Raw genomic sequence first — 24565 nt, 5'->3', positions numbered from 1 at the left:
GTAGTATGTGTCCCATCAACCCATCTCTTTAATAGTCATTTTTCCTCTACATTTTTAGTAATGTGTTAATACTTAGAATTGTTTATATTCTCCTGAAACAATATCTCAAATGTTTTTAGTTTTTTTCGCCTAAATTATGCATATTGTCCAGGTTTCAGATCTGTATAATAATTCACGCCTCTCGAAAAATGTTCATTAAGTACCTTGTACTTCTATAAAAACACTTTCATCGATCTCCGGAGCGGTAGCATATCAGTTTTTCATCCGGAAAATTAGCGTTCAAATCCCAGTCAGGCATGGCTTTTTTCATATGCTAAAGAAATTTCTATTCTATATTCCACAAGTTTCTGAGGCTTGAGCTTACGAAGTTAATAAAGAAAAACGACTGAAACCTATTTCCATGCAGATGATACATCATTTAGAAAAAATATAAATCTTCGTAGTTGATGGGTTGAAACAGTAAAAAAATTAGAAAATGTTTATATTTGGATCAATGTTTATTACCTACTACTAATAATATGTTTAAAACTGTTCGTAGAATTCTATTTATAAAATTTTAAAAGTTGAAGATCTATTAATTATTTTTTTCAAAAATTAAAATTTACTTTTAATTTCCAGTGGTATTTATCAGACATTATTTTTTTTAATTTTAAATTTTAAAAAATGAGTAAAGTTTTCTTAAATGTTTAATATACTTTGAAATATAAGCTCCCGTTTTTTTTTTTTTTTGTTTTTTTTTTAATATTAAAAATGTTCCCTTTTATACAAGTGTTTTCGCATCATTTTTCTTGAAAAAAAGTAATCCACTCTGGGGTACAAAGCAAAATAGTGCGGACACATACACAAACATACTCGTACTTATGAAAACAGTTTTTTCTAAATTTCTATGTTTTATAATTCCAAAAAATGTAATTTAAAGCCAAGTATAAAAATTATCACCACTCTTACCCTCTCTGTTATGTTGCACTGTAAAAGCTGGGAAAGTAAAACCCAAGTACAAATTCACTACAAATAAAAGGAAATTTTGAGCCTGTTTTCACCACTGAAATATAGAAATACTGGAATGGGCACTAGCGTTAGAAATCCGTGCCAACAAAGATAGCTGATTTAGATGTATACCTCTCTTTGTCTACAGTCCGTTCAAAAAGTTTGTGACGATCTCTCTCATCACAAATCACAAGTTATCTTTCATAATTCAAGTTATTGTAGAAAGTTTTTATAAAAACATTTATATGATACAATGATTAATTCAACATTTATTTAATATTCATAAGCATTGAAATTTTTCTATTAATTAAATAGAATTATGAGATTTTATCACTTAATATTAACTACATTTAAGTTTTATGGAATCACTTTCTGAAGGGACGGTACGTTAGGTACAATGCGCATGCGCTGCACTGTGCGACAATGAAAACTATACCTCTAAATCTATCTGTCTCACTTTCGTTTTCCGCTCTCGTTGGACATAGGCAGTGCCCATTCCGGTATTTCTATATTTCAGTGGTTTTCACTTAATAATAATAGAAATTATTATTACTCGTAAGTATTTTTAATTCAATTAGTAAAGGAAGTGAAAACAAGCACAATATCGTAGACTGCATAATTTTTACGATCTACTTGAACAATTCTAGCCATATTTCAATTATTTATCAACAAATTTAAACAAATGAGGTGTCATTTTTTTACCCAATAAAAGATTTAACATTTTATCAAATAGAAAAATAATTAAATTAAAACTAATATTTACGGAACTACTTTTGATTAAAAAATTTTAATGCACACCACTTTGGAATTTTCTAAAGTAAAATTTTCAAATTTATTTATTTTGTAGATGTTGGGTACACGTATATCAAATTTCGTTAAAATATTTCAATCCAATGCCGCAGCTGCCATAGTGGAGGACATTGTTCGTGGTAGGGAGGTTTATGAGAGTGAGTAGAGGTTTTCAGATGCCTATTCGTTCCACTGCATTTGTTTGGTTGTGGACCTTAGGGGCTCTTCTATATAAATTGATGGAATTGTCTTAAGCGTGTTGTCATTTGATTATGTTTATTTAAACACGGGTTGTTATCTTTGGGTGCCACTGTAATTTGTATTGCGGTGGTGCTAACGTGTCTGGTATCTAGTTATACTAGTTTTTGTGTTTCCTTTTCTTCGTGTGTCGTGTTTAAGTGCAAACGGTGTAGTGGTGGTGTAATCGTGCCAGATTGTAATGTGTCTTTTTTTTGGTGTTGATTGTATTATGTAATCTAATGCTTCTGCGTGTTCGTTTTATAGTGTTATGTTAAAAAAGAAAAAAATCGTGATGTATAATTCGGGCGCTACAGTAATTCGTGTTGCGGTGGTACTATCGTACATGTTCGTGCGTCGCGTGTTCGTATCGCGTATCGTATCGTGCATGTAAGTTTTATCGTACTACGATAAAAAAAATTTGATTTATACTTTGGTGCTACAGTAATTCGTGTTGTGGTGGTGCTATTGTGTAAGACTGTAATGGATGCATAATATGTGTGTTGGGTTTCATCAGGTTTAATGTTTCTGCTTCTCGTTCTTCATTATTCCGTGTACGGGGGAAAAAGTGTGCAGCATAACAATGTTCAGTAAAATTGTACTGAACAATTATTTGCCATTGTGTGACCGAAAATTATTCCGGGTGGCCGTTTTTTGCAGAGGTGGTGCCTCTTGCAGAGTGGGAACTGAGTTATGCTTAAAAAGCGGATCCAATTTCCACCTGCAAAAAAAAGGTTACGTTGATATGCCGGCCTCCGTGGCGCGAGTGGTAGTGTCTCGGCCTTTCCTCCCGAGGTCTCGGGTTTGAATCCCGATCAGGTATGGCATTTTTTCACGCTACAAAAATTGTCATTCATCTCATCCTCCTCTGAAGTAATACCTAACCGTAGTCCCGGAAGTTAAAAAAAAAGATTATTTTGATATACAGCCCTGGTTCGGGAGGGGGTTTCGTGGGTTGAGTTATTGGCTCACGCAATTTCTGACCGGATACGGTGCCTTTCGGGTGTACCTTCTTGGGAGAAGGAGAGCGTATGATAATGCGTGCCCTAATTGTTGCAGTAGAGACACATCCGAATATGTAGTTTTTGAGTGCCTCAGATGGGCGCGGGAACTTAATGAATGTGAACTCCGGGTTGGACCACTGGAAGTAAAGAACATAACTGACAGAACGCTCAGTAGTGAGGATCACTATGGTATTATATCGAAATTCATTGCTTCAATACTACGTCAGAAGAACTGGGGAACAGCTGACCAAGGAGAGGACTAAGAGAGAGTAACTGTCGAATATTACGATGAGAATGAAGATTATCTCCGCTCTGGATTATAAGATAGCTGCAGTAAAGCCCTCTGTTGAGGTGAACTGAAGAACCGCAGAGCGAGTGGGTGAAAGACAGTCTCCTATAGAGCCGTCGTTCGTCCGTTCTTGCGAGGATGGACGGCGGTGATGATGCACGGGGACTCTGGATCCGCTGAGTTCGAAGGCACCTTCCCGGGCTGAGAAATGTTTAATTGCGGATCCGGCCCGCCTGGCGGGGGGGGGGGGTGGTTAGGTTTAGTCGGTAGGACGCACCCGTAGCGAGTCCGATACGTTGTTCGTAACTGAGATTCCCCCACCTCATCATTAACAAAAGAAAATACGTTGATATCGTACGTAGTTCAGTACACGGAATCCTTAGTTACCTAACTGAATTTCTCTTAAATGAAGTTATTTAATCAGTAAATATTATACGAGTATTTTATACTTGTGCCGTGTTGAATTATGTTAGTGTTTGGTGAGAGTACTGTGTAACGTACGAGGGACGTACGAGGTTACCCACTATAACTCCAGATACCATTTCTTACAATTTTTTTCTATAAAAAGGAGCTTTAATTTATAATATTATTAGAAAAATTATTTCAAATTTTATTTTTTTAAATTTGTATTCCCTTAAAATTTTTACTAACATACTTTCCCAAAGAATAAATTTAAAAAAGAATTCGACAAGATGTAGGAAGAAAGAGACATTTGAAGTTTTAAAATTTTCTTTATAATTGGTTCATATGTTTTCAGTTAAAATATTACAAGTGAATTGAATTCCTTCCGAAATATTACATTTCTGTAAAATGGTGAAAATATTTAAATAATACAATATTCTACTAAATCTCTTTTGATTGTTTTTAGCCAACGCAGATACAAAGAAAAACCGCCCGGCACACCACATTCGGACAATATGATTTATTTGTAAAGGTAATAAAGTAACTAATTATAACCAACTCCTATTTATCAGTTATAATTGTCCCAAAAAATAAAAGTAAGGCCCACATTTTACAAACAGATTTTAGGAATATTTGTGGATATTTTATATGGTTTTAATACGCCATGTTTTTTGTTACTTTTTCATATTTTAAAAACTATTTTAAACTTTAAAATGTATGCTTCTTATTGCTTCCTCGTACGAATTACAATAACTATTGTGATCGCAAAAAATTTCGGTTTTCAGATTTCAACGGAAATATCCATTTTGACCATCCCTGAATCCATTTTGACTAGTTTCGACCTGACGTCTGAACGTACGAATGTATCTCGCATAACTCAAAAACGGTTAGCCGTAGGATGTTGAAATTTTGGATATAAGATCTAGTTGTACACCTCCCCTTTTAATTGCAATCCACTGAACCAAAAAAGTTCAAAAAGCCCAAAATCCAAACAAATTAGTATTTTGAACTTTTTCTTAATTGCAGTAATAAGCCCTTGTTGAACGCCTTTCAACGATATAAGTGGTACTTATTTTCATTGGTTCCAGAGTTATAGCCAAATAAAATTTTAATTAATGAAATATTTGGATCTTACAAGGAGAATGCACATCGGTTCGAATCAGACTTCATCGCCTTTTTTTTTACCTTTTTTTTAAGTTAAATGTATTGATTTATTAATAATTATTAACCTTTGATTGTAAAAAAAAATTACGATAAATAATAATTCAATAACAATAAAAAAAAAGAAAAAATATCAGAAGTTAATAATTAAATAAAGTTTTATGTACTTTTCATTTTAAAAAAATGTGTATATGTAATTTAATAGTCGTACAAGGAAGTCATGTGGTGTCCACATCAGTTTTTTTATTATCTTTATCAAATAAATTAAAGCACTCAGCGGGATTAAAAATTCAACGTAGCACTATATATATTTTATAAATGTAACAAACAATAATTAAATTCTTAGTTTATTATACAAATAAATTATATTATTTAAAATAATATATTACGTAAATACAGTGCATTTATGAACTTTTCTGTAGTGAAATAATGCTTAATAAGCTTTATTAAAGCTTAATATTGCTAATAGTTACATTATACCTGTTTTTGTTTTTTTTTGAGAATATATATATATATATATTTATTTATACACGTATAATGTAACAAATTTAAAAATAGATATTACATTTTTATAATAAAAAGTTATTTTAAATAATATACCATATATTAATGTCCTTTTTTTGCGAATAGACCATCAAAGGGATAAAGCAAATATATTGTTTACTCTTTTTTCTTTCTTCCAAAAATTTCTTCATCTGATTTAACTTGATCTTTTTTTTGTCTTCTTCAGTCCATTTCCTACAACTGGGCTTTTTTGTTTTACAAGTATGATCAAATTGTACAAGAACTATCTAAACTCATTTCTAAGAAATTTCCTGAATTAGACTGAATCTTTGTATTTCTTTTTCCATTTGTTTGCTGAAACTTGATGGTTTTTGTATTTCCCAATTTTATCACTGATTTGTTTGTTCAATCTAGATTCATTCATGTTCATCATACGTCCAAGAAATCTTAATCTTCTTTTTCTACAATCTGTTTCTAGTGATAGTTTGATGTATTTCATTATTTTATTTTAATTTATAAGTATTTTGGTGCTTTTTATTTCCTTGTATGAAGTAAAGGAAACATTGTGATCGTGAAAAATTACGAATGTCAGATTTCAACGGAAATTTTGACCATCCCTGAAACCATTTTGACTAGTTTCGACATGACGTCGAAACTAGTCAAAATACATACGTACGTACGTATGTATCTCGCGTAACTCAAAAACGATTAGTCGTAGAATGTTGACATTTTGTATTTAGGACTGTTGTAACATCTAGTGGTGCACCTCCCCATTCGATTGCAATCGACTGGGCCAAAAATGTGTATACAATCGACCTCTAAATAAAATGGGGTTTCAATTTTGAAACATCTGAATTTTGGACTTTTTCTGAACTGCAGTAATAAGTCCTCGTTAAGAGCTTTTCAACGATATATAAGTGATACTTATTTTCATTGGTTCCAGTTATAGCCAAATAAAATTTTAATTAATGAAATATTTGGAACTTACAAGGGGAAGGAGACACATCGGTTCGTATCCGACTTCATACACATTTTTTTTAACTTTTTTTTTAATTTAAATATATTGATTTATTAATAATTATTAACCTCTGATTGTAAAAAAATTACAATAAATAATAATTCAATAATTACAATAAAAAAAATATGAAAAAAATATGAGAAGTTATTACTGAAATAAAATCTTATGTACTTCACATTTTAATTCAAAAATTTTTACAGAGGTTAATAATTATTAATAAATCAATATATTTAAATTAAAAAAAAAGTTAAAAAAGTACATGTATATGAAGTCGGATTCGAACCGATGTGTTCATGGTTACGGATCCAACGCGTTCTCACACCACAGAACTATCTGAGCGACGGCAAGCAAAAGTAATATATAAACGAATATAAATGCTGATACGGATACCACAAAACAATGTAATGTAATGTAGTGTCCACCACAATGCAATTGTGTAACTGTCCACTTTATTAAAGAATTGGAGGATCGTATCTCACTTTCAGATGAAATAAGTTTAAATGTAGTGCAGCAAAAAATATATATATGTAATTTAATAGGCTTACAAGGAAGTCATGACCACATATGATTTTTTAGGTCCATATGAAGTATTTATTTTATTATTACTAATAAAATAATATTTAATTCCAAACTAAGATATTAAATGTACATACACAATTAAAATGAAATTATGTTTTTAATTAATTTATTACGTTAAAAAAATTCCTTCTAATCAAGCAGAAATTTCTGGAAAAGTATTCTCCAATGGAAACAGAAAAAGCATTACGTGAAACAAAATTGTAATTATTAAATTAGCTTTAATTTTAATAATCTTTCTTTTACCAGGATATTTATACATGGAAATATAGTACGACTAAGCTTTAAGTAACGCTAGGGGGGTGATATAATTCTTATTCAGGGAGTCTTTAGGAAAAAAAAGGTAAAAACTATTTTTATTAAAAAATCCTAAGAGTTTCTATTTAAAAATGGTTTGAAAGTGGTGAATCTTTTATTGGAAGAACTGGAAACTTGAAAATGTTCCCCAATTATAATAAGTTACTGCTAAGAAGGGATTTTTTTCCTCATTCTCTTCGAAGTTGTGAAAAGAGCAAACCGATTTTCAAAATCTTCGTATCGCTTCAGTTGAGATAAGAATACAAATTTTTTCATTGTTATATTAATTACAGAAATTTGAATATTTATCCTAAGTTTAGGAATTTTCCTAAAATTAATCCCTAACAGAGTTAAATATGACTAAAATTATATTCTCTAATTTCTAAACACCGTCTAATCTGTTTGGAAATAAAACACAAATATTCTATAAAAATATCCCATGTTTTCTTGAAAAGGGTAAACCTGAACTAAAAATGAACTAAAAAATGTCCGTATAGAGTAGCTTTGCAATGTAATCATGATATAAACTAAATTTGGCACTTAAAATAGCAATAAGATTGAAAAAAGTATTGGGAAATTCCCTTTTAATCATTCCTAAATTGGTAAAAAAGGATTCATTTAAGTTACTGTTGTACAGAGATTGTTAAAAAAAAATTCAGCAAAAATTAATATATGACAAAACATTTTGGAATATCCTTTCAAAATCATCCTTAAAAGGATGAAATTGGATAAAGGGTTTCATATTTCCAGTTTATATTTCGAATTTGTAAGAATTATTTAATAAAAATATCATGTAAAGAAAACGAATTACATCAGATAATCATTATTAACAGTTGGAGTATCAAATGTATTTTACTGTATATTGATTTAAAAACACTAAGTTTTTGCTTTGTGCTCAAAAGGACAAAGATGTATAAAAGTGGAGCTTTAAAAAATACTATTGCCTGCATGAAATACGAGTACTTCACTAAGTAGGCTATAACTCACGTAATTTCTATTTGTATCTATTTTAATTGTTATTGTTAGCCATTACGCTATTAGTAGATAATAAACATGAGCCAAAGAGTAAATTTTTATCGTTAAACTCATTTAAGGGGAAGATTGAACTACCTTTTAATTCATATACAAGAAATAGTCTTAAAACTTTTCAAGCGTTACATTTTTGAAAGAGAAAATTAAAATAAAATAACAGCTAAAACTTTATTACTCGTGCCTGCTATTTGGAACAAAAATGTACCCTAAAATCTATAAATTTTTGCGTTTAATACTTCTCAATAAGCGTCAGATTTTAAATACTCAGCAGGTAATCCACAATTTACGTAAAGATCCATACAGTTTTTAGAGTCCCTTTTCCCTCTTGCGTATATTACATCAGATTTTATAATTTACATGCCTTCTCAGTTTTTATTTATTATTAATTTTAAGAACAAAATCAAAAATTAAGGAAATTAATTTGGGAAAAAAATTATTTTAAGATTTCCGGCTGCTCAGTGTTTATTATAACCTAGTATTTTTACTTCTTTGTACGAAGTAAAGGATTTATCGTGATCTGGAAAAATTTAGGTTTTCAGATTTCAATGGAAATATGATCATCCCTGAATCCATTTTAACTAGTTTCGGCGTGACGTACGAATGCATCTCGCATAACTGAAAAACGATTAGCCGTAGGATATTGAAATTTTGGATATAAGACTGTTGTAAGATCTAGTTGTGCACCTCCCCTTTTGATTGCAATTGACTGAACCAAAAGTGTGCAAAAAAAGCCCAAAATCCAAAATAATTTGGATTTTGAACTTCTTAACTGCAGTAATAAGCTCACGTTGAGAGCTTTTCAACGATATAAGTGGTATTTATTTTCATTGGTTCCAGAGTTATAGCCAAATGAAATATTGGGATCTTACAAGGGAAAGGCATGCATATCGGTTCGAATCAGACTTCATCTCCTTTTTTTTAACTTTTTTTTTAATTTAAATATATTGATTTATTAATAATTATTAACTTCTGATTGTAAAAAGGTTTTTACGATAAATAATAATTCAATAATAATGATGATAATAATAATAATAAATATGAAAAAATATCAGAAGTTATTAATGAAATAAAATTTGATTTACTTTACATCTAAAAAAAAAATGTGTATATGTAATTTATTAGGCGTACAAGGAGGTCATGCGATGTACACCTCAGATTAAAATTTTTTTTTTGCTTGATGATATCACCACATAGCTTGAAGATTGCGCCTAGAATATGGAAATGGATTTTTTAGCGTATGAAAAATGTCATGCCTGACCGGAATTTGAACCCAGGACTTCCGAATAAAAGGCCGATAGCTACCACTCTGCCATGAAGATTACATGAATAATTTCATTTTTGAATTAATTAAATTATTGTAATTTTTTATAGTGAAAGTTTTACACTAATTTGAAAACGTAACTCAAAAAGAAAATATTAATAAAATGAAATAATACAATAAAACTAATTAAATAATAATAGTAAAAAAAGGTAAACATTAACTACTAGTAATCTAAATAAACGTATGGGAATGTGTTAACATATATATATATATATATATATATATACTTCAAAATGAAGAATTCTAAAATATTATAAATTTCTTTAAAAAATGTAATAGGTCTTTTATTATTTATTTTAATGTAAAGATTTAAATATAGGAAATGCAATTTTTTTTAATTTTTCTGCGTTTTATAAAATATTTGAGAATTTCTGGTAGAAATTCAATACTATATCTACTTTGTTTAGATGAAAGTAAAACCTAACAAATATTTTTAATTACTTAGACATTTTAAATACACACGTAAATCTTTTCGTTTTAAAATTATAAAGTTGCTATTTAAAAATGATCAAAGTAATTTTATTTTTATTTTATTTTTACTAATAATAGTTGAACATTCTACAAATTTCTACCAGGGAAATGTTACAATAAGAATATTTAGACGGCTTCCCCCTGCAGATAAATTAAAGTTACATTTTATTAACTACTTTCCCGTTCTTGTTTTTAAAGAACCGTTCAAACAGACTTATGTGAGAAAATCCCTAAATGACAACTTTTACCTTTAATTCCTCCTTCCCAGGGAGAACAATAAATAAGAAGCAGTATGGTATATTTTTGGTGCTAATAATTCTCACTTATTTTTATCGGTTTCAATCCATTGTATCTTACAGGATCGTTTTCATCCGAAAACTTCCTTTGAAAAATCAGTTATTTATAATTTTAAACAATTGATACTTAAAATCTTTCAAACGTTCAGGCCTATATATATATAAAATTCTATAAAATAAAAATACTATTATTACTAATATTAATAAAGTGATCACAAACTACGTAGGCAGTCACATTTACACCAACAGATATTTAAAAAAACCGACTGTACGGATGCATAAACACAAACCATTGTTATAATTTAAAAATCTCTTTTCATAAACCTAAAAACTGAAAAACTTACGCATTTTTTGAAATCATTAAAATTGATTTTTTAAGATAATGATTGTCTTTGTTTATCGATATATTATTCTTATGAAGTCCGATGTAAAAAAATGAAAGAAATATGTTATGGACAACATTTACATAAAAAATGTGGATTTTTTCAGCAAAAAAAACTTAATAAAAAGTGTTAATTAAATTTATTATAACAAAAATTTATTTTTACAAAATCCATTTTAAAGATTTAAAATAAATGAACATTATTTTGAACTTAAAAATAAAATATAATTTAATTTATTACCTGTTAAAAATATAAATAGTGATAATAATAATAAATTATTGTATTTATTATTATTATTATTATTATTATTGCAGTAATGAATGAACATAATTTATATTAAGTAAGCATTGCAAAACAGCATCAAACTTCTAACAATCGTAGTCCGAATGGAACTGATCGGGTTGGTGGAAGGGACACCCTTGGGCAATGGTTGAGTAGTGCGCCGGTCATGGCGAGGGGTTGTGAGAAGGTGGAAGTTGTTCAGAGTGTTGTGTTTTAGATGGTAAGGGGAGAGTTGTAGTTGCAGAGAAAGAGAGGGAAAGCTGAAAGCGTAGTTAATGTTGAGTGCCTATTCCTGCTCCGTGTTTTTGCTTGCTGAGTTGCAGAAATGTGATGGTGTTAAGGTAAACGAATTAAGTACATACACTCAAATATACGAGTTCTTACACCATCTGCTTTAAATAGCTGTACATCTGCAACTTTATGAGAAAATTGCATATAAAATTGAAGTACACATTATAAATAAGAATGTCGGTTGCACGTATCATCCAGTCCACCACCCCAACTGTCCCATTCGTAGCGGGTTTGCAAAGAATTTGTAGAAATCGCTACTGCGCTTGGTCAGATTTTGTAAGTAGGTGTCAGGGGAAGACAAAAAACTAGGTTTTTGGGAACGTTTTCAAGTTTTTTCAAGGTTTTCATGTTGTAACTTGGAAGATCACATGCTAGAAAGCCAAAATTAGGTTTTTGCGAATGCCAACACGTGCGAGCTGGTTTCACAATGGTCCCAAAATATCAAGTTTCTAGCACAAATCTGATTTTTGCGAGCACCTCCAGGTGCGAGCTATTTTCGGTATAATACTTTAGTTTCGAAATAATCCAATAAAAAATGTTATCTTGTATTAAGGAAAGGGGTTGGTGTCCAAAAAATCAGTTTTGAAATTTTAATAGTTTTGGGTCCTTTTGGACGATTTGAACCTTTTATTTTCTATGAGCACAGCTCCAAAACCACAAAAATTATGGGTAACAGATCAAAGTCGGCAAGTAGTAGTATTAAGCAATGGCGCAGTCACAACTCAGCAACCATGAGAAAAGGAAGAAGAAAAAACAAATAGATAAGTAAATGTATTTATTGGAACAATACACAGTACTTCGCAGTATTATAAAAAATCACATGACAATAACAACGTGATACATAAAAAATAAAAAAAACACCGAAAACTACCTAAACCAACGAAAGCAGTAAAATCTTCAAAAACATTAAAGCAATGAAACATCCTTTCTTTCTTAACTAAAACCGGAAATCCGTCCCTCTGATGCACTTACTGCGATAGTGTTTTACTATTAAAATAGTAAAATATTTCACTTTACAACCCCAAACTAATCATTAATTTTTATTTTTATCATGAAAGAATAAAACGTCTACATTTGTAAAAATAATTAAAATAATAAAATACCAGCATATATGTACAGTATATATTTTGTTTTGATTAACTTCTGAACTAGCAATAGTTTTTCACGAAAACAATTGCAGTTACACGTTTGTAGACAGAGGGTCAATCTGGAATCGAGATGACCGGAATCATGACACTGAATCCCGGAGGGGGAAGAGTATCAAGAGCCCGGAAAACAGGACCAAAAAATTAAAAAATTGTTTCTCTTTAAATTTGCAATCACGTATCGGAGGAAGTGAATTCGGTAATACTCATATTTTTTTAAACAAATTGTACCTTATTTTTGTTAAAATTCCTGCAAAATTTCAAAAGTTTTATAACTTCATTTTTACTTAACTTACTTGCACGAAGTAGAGGAAGTATTGTGATCGTGAAAAATTTCGGTTTCAGATTTAAACGGAAATATCCATTTTGGCCATCCCTGAATCAATTTTGACTGGTTTCGACGTGACGTCTGTACGTACGTACGTACGTATGAATGTATCTCGCATAACTCAAAAACGATTAACCGTAGGATGTTGAAATTTTGAATTTAGGACTGTTGTAACATCTAGTTGTGCACCTCCTCTTTTGACTTCAATCAATTGAACCAAAAGTGTCCAAAAAAGCCCAAAATCTAAAACAATTTGGGTTTAGGTTTTTTCTTAACTGGAACTAATAACCCCTTATTGAGAGCCTTTCAAGATATATCATTAAGTGGTACTTATTTTTATCGGTTTTAGAGTTATAGTTAAATAAATTTTTAATTGATGAATTTTTTCCTGCTGAATTCCTTTATTTACTTACAATCAGCTACTACAATGAAGCTATAAGAAAGTCGTATGACTGACCATCACGTTAAAGAAAACCACCCAATGATAATCCTCAATTTATACAAAAACAATAGCATAACAACGAACAAACAGTAATATAACATAAATAATATAACATTTTAGGGTGCCTTTGAATGTCCAGTTAATATTAACATTAAAACGACAAGATTAATATTAGTTTTAAATAGAACAGTAAACGAAACAGTAACTTTGAAACTTTGAAACAGTAGCTGCCAAACCGGATCATCATAACGGACCATCAACAAGATCAAGCACACAGAGCCTTTTTAGTCTCCTAACGTCCACGCTGTTGTCTAGCAGATTTAAAGCGAGATAGTTAATATGCTTATATAATCTGGACACATACCTTGAAACTAGACGTCCAACTTCCTCTCGAACGTATGCAACGCCTACTTAATCGTGAATCTCAATATTCCTCGCGAACCACGGCGCCTGCGTTCCATAGAAGTTTGTTCTGAAACCGCTGAATGACCTCCACGTTGCTGTTACTGGCGGTTCCCCAGAGTTCAATCCCGTACGTCCATATCGATTTCAAGAAAACCTTGTAGAGCAGAACCTTGTTGGACAAACAAAGTTGAGATCTCTTATCCAACACCCAGAATATCTTCTCAAGCAACTTCTTCTTCAGCCTAATATGATCCCTCCACGTCAATCGGTGATCAAGGTAAAATCCCAGGAACCGTACCGTACTGACTTGAGGTATCCTGACACCGTATTACCGAACCGCAGGACACTTCTTCCCTCCTCATCGTGAACATCACGTGGCTGGACTTCGCCGGATTAATCTTTATCCTCCATGTCCTCAACCAAACACTGATAGCAGATTGCAATTTCTCCGAGGCAGTAGCCGGGCTATCGTCAACCGCCAAGATCGCCATGTCATCTGCATACGACGCAATTGTGACATTGACTGGAGTAGGCAGGTCAGAAGTGTAGATTAGGAACAGAACCGCCCCCCCCCTTCCCCACTGAGCCCTGCGAAACTCTGAGTTGTTATTGAAAAACCGCTGATATCTCTGGATTGTAATTAACCCGCGAAAAGCGACCATCTAGATAGCTGCGATGAATTAAAAAGTACGGTTGTGGTAGGCACGATTTCAATTTTAAAAGAAGACCTGATATCCAAACTTTGTCAAATGCCTGCTCTATGTCCAAAAAGGCCGCCGAACAGTACTGTTTCTCTTCCAGACACCTGACGATAACACCAGTAATTCAATGAGCTTGTTCCACAGTCGATTGATCATCCCTAAAGCCGAACTGATGATCGGGTATCACTCCACTTTCCAACACTGGCCACAATCTGCGCAGAAACAGCTCCTCAAAGATTGGATAAAACCGGTAGCAGGCTAATAGGCCTATACGAAAACACCTCCTGCGAGGGCCTCCCAGGTTTCAAGACCATCGTATTTGCGACACCTTCCATTCCGAAGAGTAGTGAATTGTCGTAAGGATTAACACTATGTTCTTTTTTCATGAGCAGAGTGTTTACGTTGTATAAGGTCTTTTTCAGAGCTATTTTTGAGCTGGTGATCGAGTGTGTACCTTTCCAGTTTCACAATCTTGCTATCTGAGAACTGTTACAACGGTTTTGCGCCTTTATTGTTTAAATGATTCATCTTCATTTCCCGGGGATACAGAGTGTTTTGGAGCACTATTTTTTCGAGCACCCGCCTCATCTCGGCGAAAAGAGTGGCAACGACTACTGGTCGGAAGCCCCTGTTACGAGTAAAGGGACCTTTACCCTTAGTTTTGATCGCGCACTTTTAGAGCGGGGGCCGTAATCTGTAACTGTGTGTTGATCTTTGATTTCACGCATTTGATCCAGTAGCGACGAAGAGGCGCAAATAGTGACAGGTGAATACAGAAGGTCTCCAGCTGCTCGTGACTCGCTGCGGGTAGCCGTCACGCCTGTGGGTTGTGCCCAACATTTCTAGATAGAAGGAATACAGTGAGAATTTTGTTCGTATACTCTTAGGTCAGGGAATCTCCGACCATGACCGATTTTAGAGAGATAGGCAAAAAGCCTAGCCGGAGGAGGGGGCCGGAGCTTTTTCCTTCGACCTCCTCAAACACTGGTTCAGAAATGGATGTAGGGGTCAGACCACCCACGAGGGTATAAACCCAATCATTGAAACATTTTCACAAGCCGGTGGCAGGCCTGGCAGCTCTGCCCCATTGGCTCATGATGTTTTGGCGGAACTAGATGGCTTGTTTTCCTATTTAGCAAACCCTAAGAGTATCAGTGCAGCTACCAAGGGAAGATTATTGCCTCGACTAGAATTCTTCCGAGTTTTGAAGATCTTGCCTCAAAACCTAAGGAGGTAACTGCAATTCAGGAATCGGCCCCGGCCCCGGCCCCAGTACAGCTGCGTAGCTATGCTGAGGTGGTTAGGGGGACGTGAAACCAGCCATTCCACTAAAAAAGCAACAGAGAGAAGTGCTCGACAGTGTCCAGCAGTCAGCTGAAGAAAAATTCCTCCAGGTTGCCCTTCGAGGTGACCAGAATGATCTTAAAATCGGAAACATCAAACACACTAATAAGGGATTAGTTGTAGTAGCGGATGATAAAGAAATCATTCAGGCAATTAGAGATTACATTGCGGTTAAGCCTTGAATGTAAAAGTAGACCCCGAAGAGAATGCATAGGTCCCGCATTATAGTCTATGACATTGACCGTAGCCTTACCGATGAGGATGTCTTGTCCCTGTTTAGGGAGCAGAACACTGATTTGGATGAAGCCGCCTTCCGGCAGGACTGCAGGTTGGTCTTTAAAACGGGTAGGCGTGATACCCAGAAACATCACGAAGTTTATGAAGTGGATTCTGGTCTCTTTCAAAAATTTATCTAGATTTTATTTAGACTGTTTATCGATTTTGGGTCCTGCTGAGGAAAAGAATACGTGGATATCTAAAGTTGTTTCAAGTGCTGCAGATACGGTCATAGGGCTAAATTTTGTAAGTTTGCCTTGATGTGTGTGCATTGTGGTGAGAAGAGCCACAAACGCGATGAACGCATAGGTGCGAGGCTCTGCCCTTTGCTAACTGTAAACGATTGCACAAGAATCATGAGCACCCAGTTGTTAGTACGGAGTGTGGCTGTTACAAAAGGGCCGTTGGACTGTACTTTAATTCCTTAGATGGTTAGCTTCGGTCAAGTTAATGCCCAGGTTGCTTATGTAGTCCAGGTTGAGTTAGGTGAGGTTGTAGCGAGACGGAGCCTCGATTTTGTCCTTCTGCACCACCTACAATGTGCACAACTTGTAATTAGGGGTGATCTGCTAGGCTTTCACAGCTGGAAAAAGTTTTGTGTAGGGCATACCTATATGTCTGCTATTCTGTGCAGGAATTCGCTTTGTAGTGTCCTTATACGGCAGGTTTCTGACGCGCATCATGTTGTGATCAGACTTGCCAATCGCGAACAGAACCTTATAGTTGTTAATTCATATTTCCAATACAGGGATCCCACTGAGGAACATATAGCGAGATGAGATAGGATCCTTCGTATTGTGGGTAATGGTCCAATTCTTATTGGTATCGGTGTTAATGCAAAGTCGCTTCTCTGGTACAGTTGGATCACTAATCATGGCGGTGACTTAATTGAATTTTTCATCGTGCAGCATAATTTTGAGGTCTTTAATGTTGCAGACCAATTGGCCACTTACGTCGGTATGGTTGACGGACAAAGGGCCTTTTCAGATAAAAATATTGACATTACTATAGGTAGACATACCTGGCAGAATCCTTGACTGGTCTGTGGTCGACAACTATTCTAGCGATCATCGATTGATACTTTTTGAAATAGCGGATGAGCTGCGTGATAGCCATAAGGGACACTTTCCTGTTTACCAGGGGCGCTTCCTGCATAGGAAGGCGGACTGGCCGAAATTCTCCTCTTTGTTGGAGTCTAGACTGGAAATTTTTTCTCGAGACCTTGACGGATGACATTAGATGTCCTGGTGAAAATTTCACTTCTGCGGTGGTGGCGGCGGCTGAAGCCGCCATTTCTAGAAGCACTGGCTGGGAACGTATATCTGGTTGGTGGTCTCGGAATCTGACAGCAATGAAGCAATCTGTGAATCGACTCAGAAGGGCTGTGCAACGAGAGGATGATCCCGATCGGCGTGCGACCCTAACTAAGATAACTAAGATAAGAGATCCTTGGGGCGTTATGCCCTTGGGCATAAGCGCAGGAAAGATGTCCTCTTGTCAGCTTTGTCGACCCGCTAGGGTGTAGTAATTGATAAGGACAGTGTCCTTAATATTTTGCTGAATGATTTGCTCCCGGTGATTGATTTGACACTATGGTGGGTGAGGTTTCATACCACCGACGTGTCAGACGAGAAGTCGCGGTTTTCGAAACCGACTTACAATCTTCTGAGATCACTGAGGCAGAGTTGCATCAGGTGATCTGCAGTGTGGCACGGCACAAGGCCCCCGGATATGATATCACAGTGGAGCTGCTCGTCCGAGCGCTTTCAATTGTTCTTAGTTCTCTAATTAGAATATATAATAGGTTGTTCTTCGCCGTCCACATTCCGGGTTGTTGGAAGTGTGGAGACTTGGTATTGTTGTTCAAAGGTGGCAACAAAGATCCTACAGTTAGTTCTTCTTACCGTCCACTAACAACACTCTTGCCTGTAATTGGTAAGGTTTTTGAGAAGGTCCTATATTTGCGTATTAATGTTAGATTGGTCACTGATGATTTACGAATGGACAACCAGTATGGTTTCCGACCGGAAAAGAGCAGTGAGGATGCCATACTAAAGGTAATGGATATAGCTTCCTCTAGTTCATGCAAATACGTATTAAGGATTTTTCTGGACGTATCCGGGGCATTTAATAACTTATGGTGGCCTTCTGCGCTGTTTCAGATGCAGAAGCGTAAATGCACACGTAATGAATTAGAAGTGCTCTCCAGTTATTTCAGTTATCGGACTGTTTCCCTGCGTGATGACGGCTCGGAGGTTCGTAAGACCTTAACTAAAGGATGCCGTCAGGGCAGTGTTCCGAGTCCCGTTCTTTGAATTATTGAATTCTTTTCCATTTTGCATTTAAGGTTTCCATGTGGTTGTCGTGTCATTGCTTATGCTGACGACGCGATGCTACTGATTGAAAGGTATTCGCATAACGAAGTAATTCCGAGCTGCTCATGCTCGTGAGACACTTCGGCTGTAGTGTCTCCAATATAGCATGATTTTCTGCCCAGAGAAAAATAAAATGATGTTGCTTAAGGGCCGATTGGCTGCTTCCCGATGAATCCGGGTTCGGATGGCTGGTCCCCCATTCGGTACGTTACGGTTCAGAAGTACCTGGGTGTTATACTTGATGAGAATTTTCGGTTCAATGAACATCTACAGTATGAAGAAAGAAAGGCCTCTGATGCTTTTTATGGAATCCGTGGAGTCATTCATCCCGATTGAGGGTTGAATTACCGTACCGTCCGTATCCTTTACAAAGGTGTCAGTGAGGCCATTGTGCTACATGCTGCATCTGTCTGGGTTCACCACTTCTCTTTTAGGTGTTACGCAGACATTTTGCTGCGGGCCCAGCGACTCCTCTTGCTGGCTGTTAATAATTATTTGTCCCCGTGTCGCCGGATCACTTCACATAAATCATCTAAAAATGATATGACACTCTCAATGTCTGTATTGGGGAAATAGTAGCAAAAAAACATCACCATCCCACTAAAGTACACACACATAAAACCACAATCAGCTCTGCTACTTATTACTGGAATTCCAGATGCCGGAAAACCAATAGCCACATTATGTTTGTTATCTTGCAGCCACTCTTGTCCTGTTGTCAGATCTGCATTCAGCTCAGATATCAGTAGAACTTCCACCCTTTCATTAACTTACATCTCCCAACACAGGTTCATCACTCTCCAGCTGCGGTTGGCATTAAACTGTAACACCTTCATGTTGAGGGCATATATGTTGTGGTCCTGTGGTCCTCCTTACCACATATAAGACACCTAGCTATCTCTATGCATTCTGCTTGTTTGTGTCCTGGTACACCCGCAGTTGTAACATAGGTGTGTCCTATCTACAAATTTGCATTCAGCAGAGATATTTCCCTCTGCCCTGTAACACTTTCCACCAGTCTCTCTGGTGACTGCAAGGCAGTGAACTCATCCAATTTTTATTCTCGCCTCTGTTAACTTCATTGCTGCTCGGTACGTACCGAGCAACGTCGGACCAAAGTTATTCTGAATTCATCCTCTGTTGTTCCTATTATACAGATCACTGCCACTTTTATTTCATCAGTAGTTGTCTCCGTATCAATATCTTTTATGTGAACTATCGTTTTTCTGGTGTTTGTAGACATTAAGGCTACCTACAGTTCTGTAGTTCTGCCTTGCAGTGCCCTCTTTAGCTCCACAGCCCTCTGAGCACCTTTTACCCTGATGCTAAGTTCTTTCTGGGTGCCTTTCCTGAGGGACAAGACTTCCCTCACCTCTTTTTGTGTCACTGCCTCCTTCACTTTCTTTAGGAGGTCTGTGTATGTCTTGCCTGCCACCTTCACTATTACCTGCTACTGTCTTGAATTGGTGGTGTTGACCTCTTCACGTCTGGTCTTTTCTCTCCGCCAGCTTTGATTCCTGCCAAGTGGCCAAAAACACACACAGATTCCTCGGGTCCTCTAAAGATATAGGACAGCACTTTCTTTACCAGTACTCCTAGCCTGCCTCCTGGTAGCATGAAAACTGATTTAGAAGATTCCACACAAATCTTCCTTGTAGATTTCAATATCTCCATCATTGTTTTTTCATCCTCTTTGGAGGATTCATAATAAGCTGTGAATCTGCTCTTCCTCGCTGGTGGGCCTTCTCTCCCCATTATAATTGGCTTTTCCCTTATTATGTCTCTTGCTCTAACAGCTTTATGAGGCTTCGCTGCCCAACAAAGGTCCATCCATCAGTCAAGTTGTTGAAATATACCAAATCTCCATCTTCATCTGCTATATCTTTGACCTGTACTACATTTTCCATGGCTTCAGTAGGCCATCTCTGTGCTGCTATCTTCACCAGCTCTTCATCAGTCATTTCCCCTTTCAATTTACCTAGCAGTTCATATGCTCTGACTTCCTTGGTCTGCATCGCCTGGGTCACTGTAATTACTGGCTGTGACATCTCCATTAGTTCCTTGGGGCCTGCATAGATCAGTTAATTTTTTGTCATGTTTAAATATATATTTACTTAAATTCAAGCCATAGTTGTTTTAAGAGCAGTACTGCCAATCCTAATTTGATAGTTAAATCATCCAAACTTCCTGGTGAGTGGTCTTTCTCCTCGAAAGACATTGGTCTCAATCTCTTCACGGACTTATGTTCTGTTTTTCTTGTTTTGGTGTTTCCTTCTGATCTCACCTGTCTACCTGTTCCTTGTTCAGCAACTCCTGCCATTACCACTGCCAACCACTAAACTGGTTGAGGAAGTCACCCTTGGCGACCTCGCTGTCTTGGTACTTTTCTTAAACCCAACTTCCATCTCCATCTCTTCATGTGGGTCTACCATCTTGTATGTTTATCGGATTGAAAACCTGACACCACCAGCATATCGGGGCCCGAAAACCAAGTTCTTGGAATATTCACAAGCCATATTTCTGGAAGTTCAGGGGTTTTGGGGGTTCAGAAATTTTTGGGGGTCCAAAAAATATCCCTCAAAAAAAGGTTTAAAAATTTTGGGGAGGGGAGGGATGGTCAGGGTGTCAGGAAGGACCCGGTTCATGTAGAACCAGGGGGGATTTTAGAGTAGGAGTTACGGTACAAGTGAAATTAGGGAAGGAAGTTCCTCCTATAAAAAGCTGTCTTATGACTTCGATAATTCTAACTCACCTCTTGGTGAAAATTTTCCAAGTCCCTGTTTACCAGTATATTTTCTTGTGTGAACTTGTAAAGAAACTAAACTACATGAATATAAAGCAACTAAATGAATGTAAAAACATGAATGACTGGATGGACAGAATAAGATAAAGAATGAGTAATTCAGGAGGAGGTATGAAAGGAGAGGAACCTCTGATAAGGATACTGAAAGAACAAAAATCTTTGTTGAACTGAATCTTATAACTATGAATTAGGTTGACAGAAATGAAGGGAGAACATTTGAAATGCTAATAGACATCAAAGTAGGAAGATGCTCAGAAATGAGAAAATTCAGGCTATGTAGTCAATAGCTTTCCAAAAAAGATATTCCACAAAATAATTTTAAAAGATGTTAACAAAATGTTAAACAATTAGGAAAATGAGGACAAAAATGTTAAATGTAAGAGAAAGGATAGATGTGGGAAATGTTATATTCATTACAATATAGCAAATTTTAATATCCATCTATTTTTTTCAAACTTTTTCAACAAATATCAGAAATGTATATTCTTTTCAGACTAAAAGGAACACTTAACAAACTATCTCTAAACAGTATTAAAAACCTATTCACTTAAAATGAAGCATTTATTTTCTATATTTATTGTTCTCTTTATATCTTAAAAAAGTATTATTTATAAAGCACAGCAATATATATAGTGTAAAGCTTATTAAAAGTGCCTGAAAGCCAAATTACTAATAAAAATCAAGCACAATATTTAAACATTTTATTTAATCATGTATATTCATTCACATATCCATGGACAAAAAACACAAAAAGTACACTCACATTAACAAAGACCAAAACAAATTTGTAATACAAACAATTTTACTATTCCTCACAATTTTACATCTCTTACATTAATAATTTACTATTATTTATTTTTACTAATGCTTTCCTTGGCTATTATTATTTTCATTTCTCTTCTTATACAATTCAAAATTAGTTAACAAAATAACTAAATCATATAATGTCCTACGAAATTCATCTTCTTTTTCTAAAATTAAATTTAATTTTTTCATATCCATTTCACTTTGTTCTCGTAACCTTTGAGCTTTTAATAGTTCATAATCAAGATTTAATATTGATTTTCTTTCATCACTTTCATTTTCTGAGTTAACAGTGTATAATTTTGGTTTGTTACTAACTGTTTGGTTTTGTTTTATTACTGTTGATAAATTACTAGTAGAAGGAACAGTTAACAATTTGTACATATTTTTTTGTAGATTTGTTGTTACTTCTTGTAACTCATTAACTTTTAAATCTTTCATTTTTAAATCTTCAATTTTCGTTCTGTATTTACAAATTTCTGCAGCTGTACCTTTATTCTCAGAAAAAAGTTCTACTAATTCTAGCATCACTTTACAAAATTCTTGTGTTTTATCACTCATCAAATTAAAATTTCTTAGGTTATCATTATTGTTTCTTGGTTTCATCAAATCCTCTGTAAAATTTTCTTCTTGAATGTTTTCTTTTATAGTGGGTAATGACATATCCATTTTTAAAGTGTTGTAAGATTTGAATGGTTGTTTTATACAAGTTGTGTTGTGATCTTTATCTACTAAATGTTGCACTAATTTATAATTTTTATAAGATTTATTTCTGTAGATAGGTTCAATTGTGTCAATTTTATCTCCTGCATTACTTTTTCTTTGTAAGATTTTTAATAAAGTTTTCATTACTTTTGTGTTCTCATTAGTAACGTAGTGTTTTCTTAATGGATGAAAATTAAGTTTAATTTTTGATTGCTTTCTTTTCTTCTGTATTCCTGCCAATGACTTAGATTTATATAGCTTTGAAAGGTTTTTATTTACTGTATCGTTACCTTTATTAATATTATTAATATTACCTTTACTAACTTTATAATATAATATAGATGATTTTGTTCCTCGAATGTGATAATTATTCTTATTCCGGCCATTAACTGTAATTTTAGAACTATTCTGGAAACTGTTCTTTTCATTATCATTTTTAGAATTTAACCAACAAAAGTTTTTTTTATCTTTAGTATATGAAATTGATTTACCACTTTCTTGAAAATTATTAATTTTATCATCATTATTAATTTTTATATTATCTTTAGGTGCATTTTGATTATTCACTAAAGATTCTGACATATTTTCTTTATCGCTCATTATACGTTCTTTACTTTGTAGTATTTTAGTAACTTTTATATTACTAACTTTTTTTAACATTGAGCTGTCTATTACTTTTTCATCTAATTTTGCTGGCTGTAGTACAGCAGGTTCAGATTCTTTAATAAGTGGTTGCTTATAACCAGATTTAGAATACTGATTTTTATTATCAGATTTAAATTTTTCTTCAGCTACAGTTAATGGACCTTTAACAGTAGAGTAAAGGCTTTCATCTTTTGTTTTCTTTTCAGATTCAATAAATTTGGATTTTTTACCAGACATATTTTCAAAAGAACTCGAATATGGAAATTTTGATTCATTATCATCATCGTATTCCATTACAGTTAATCTGAGTTGATATTCTTGTTTGTTACCCGTAGTATCCTTTTTTCCTTTATTTTCATCTAAAGCAACTTCTGATTTGCTTGATGAACTAGAAATAGATCCTGTTATATTCACATTAAATATTTTTTTAGTATCACCATCTTCATCACTTATAGTCTTTGTTTTTTCCTCATGTTTCTTATCAGATTTATTAAAATCTCCTAAAAACCCATATACAGGTTTTTCTGTTGTAGAATGCACTTTAGATGTACTTTTGTGAGAGGGGTAAAAAAACTGTTCACTACTTGATGAATTACTGTCATCTGATGATCTACCTGAATGTTTTTCTGGCACAGAGAATACTTTAGGATTTATTTTTCTATTGGAGAGTGAACTATTCTGTATTTCATTCACTTCAAAAGATTTTCTGGTTACATCATAACTTGTTTCAAGTTGTTTTTTAGAGCAAGATGCATGTGATTTTTTATTTTGAAGATAATTAGAATTTCTCATAGATTTTATATAATTAGGGTCATTTTCTTCAGTAGTATAACTTAATTCCGGGATATTTAGAGATTCAATTGAAGGTTTACCAAATACACCAAACATTTTGGACTTATTATTTAATTCTGTGGTTGAATCAATGCGATCTACTTCATGGTACGATTTATGAAACTTATTTTTTCCTTCAGATTCATACAAATTATCAGGTCTTTCAGGATGTTTAGAATATGTATTTGTTTGCATAGTATCATTTTTTGAACTGTCACTTTTAATCGTAGTGCTATGTTTGATAGCAGGACCTGAGGTTCCATTTTCTCTCTGTATCTCATCATTCAATTTGGTAGTTTTATTTACATTGAAGGGTGATCGACTATGAAACTCATGGTTATTACTTGGTGGTTCATTAGAAGCATTATCATCTAAAGATGGAGTAGCACTTTTTTTGGAGATATTCCGTTCTATAATTTTA

The 24565-nt window shown here is 34.2% G+C and overlaps 1 protein-coding gene across 1 annotated transcript in view; it reads right to left on the bottom strand.

Moving 5' to 3' along the window:
- LOC142322929 (uncharacterized) overlaps positions 1–11141 on the bottom strand; it is a 90289-nt gene extending 79148 nt beyond the window's left edge. Inside the window, exon 1 of the mRNA XM_075362019.1 lies at positions 11008–11141. Within this exon, the coding sequence (XP_075218134.1) occupies positions 11008–11095 (88 nt within the window). The 5' untranslated portion in view covers positions 11096–11141. The remainder of the gene's footprint in view (positions 1–11007) is intronic.
- Positions 11142–24565: the final 13424 nt, after the last annotated feature.

Source organism: Lycorma delicatula, chromosome 4 (assembly GCF_047948215.1).
Source record: "Lycorma delicatula isolate Av1 chromosome 4, ASM4794821v1, whole genome shotgun sequence".
Lineage (NCBI taxonomy): Eukaryota > Metazoa > Arthropoda > Insecta > Hemiptera > Fulgoridae > Lycorma > Lycorma delicatula.
The sequence above is the reverse complement of the archived record's forward strand: the minus strand, read 5'-3'. Positions and strand labels throughout refer to the sequence as shown.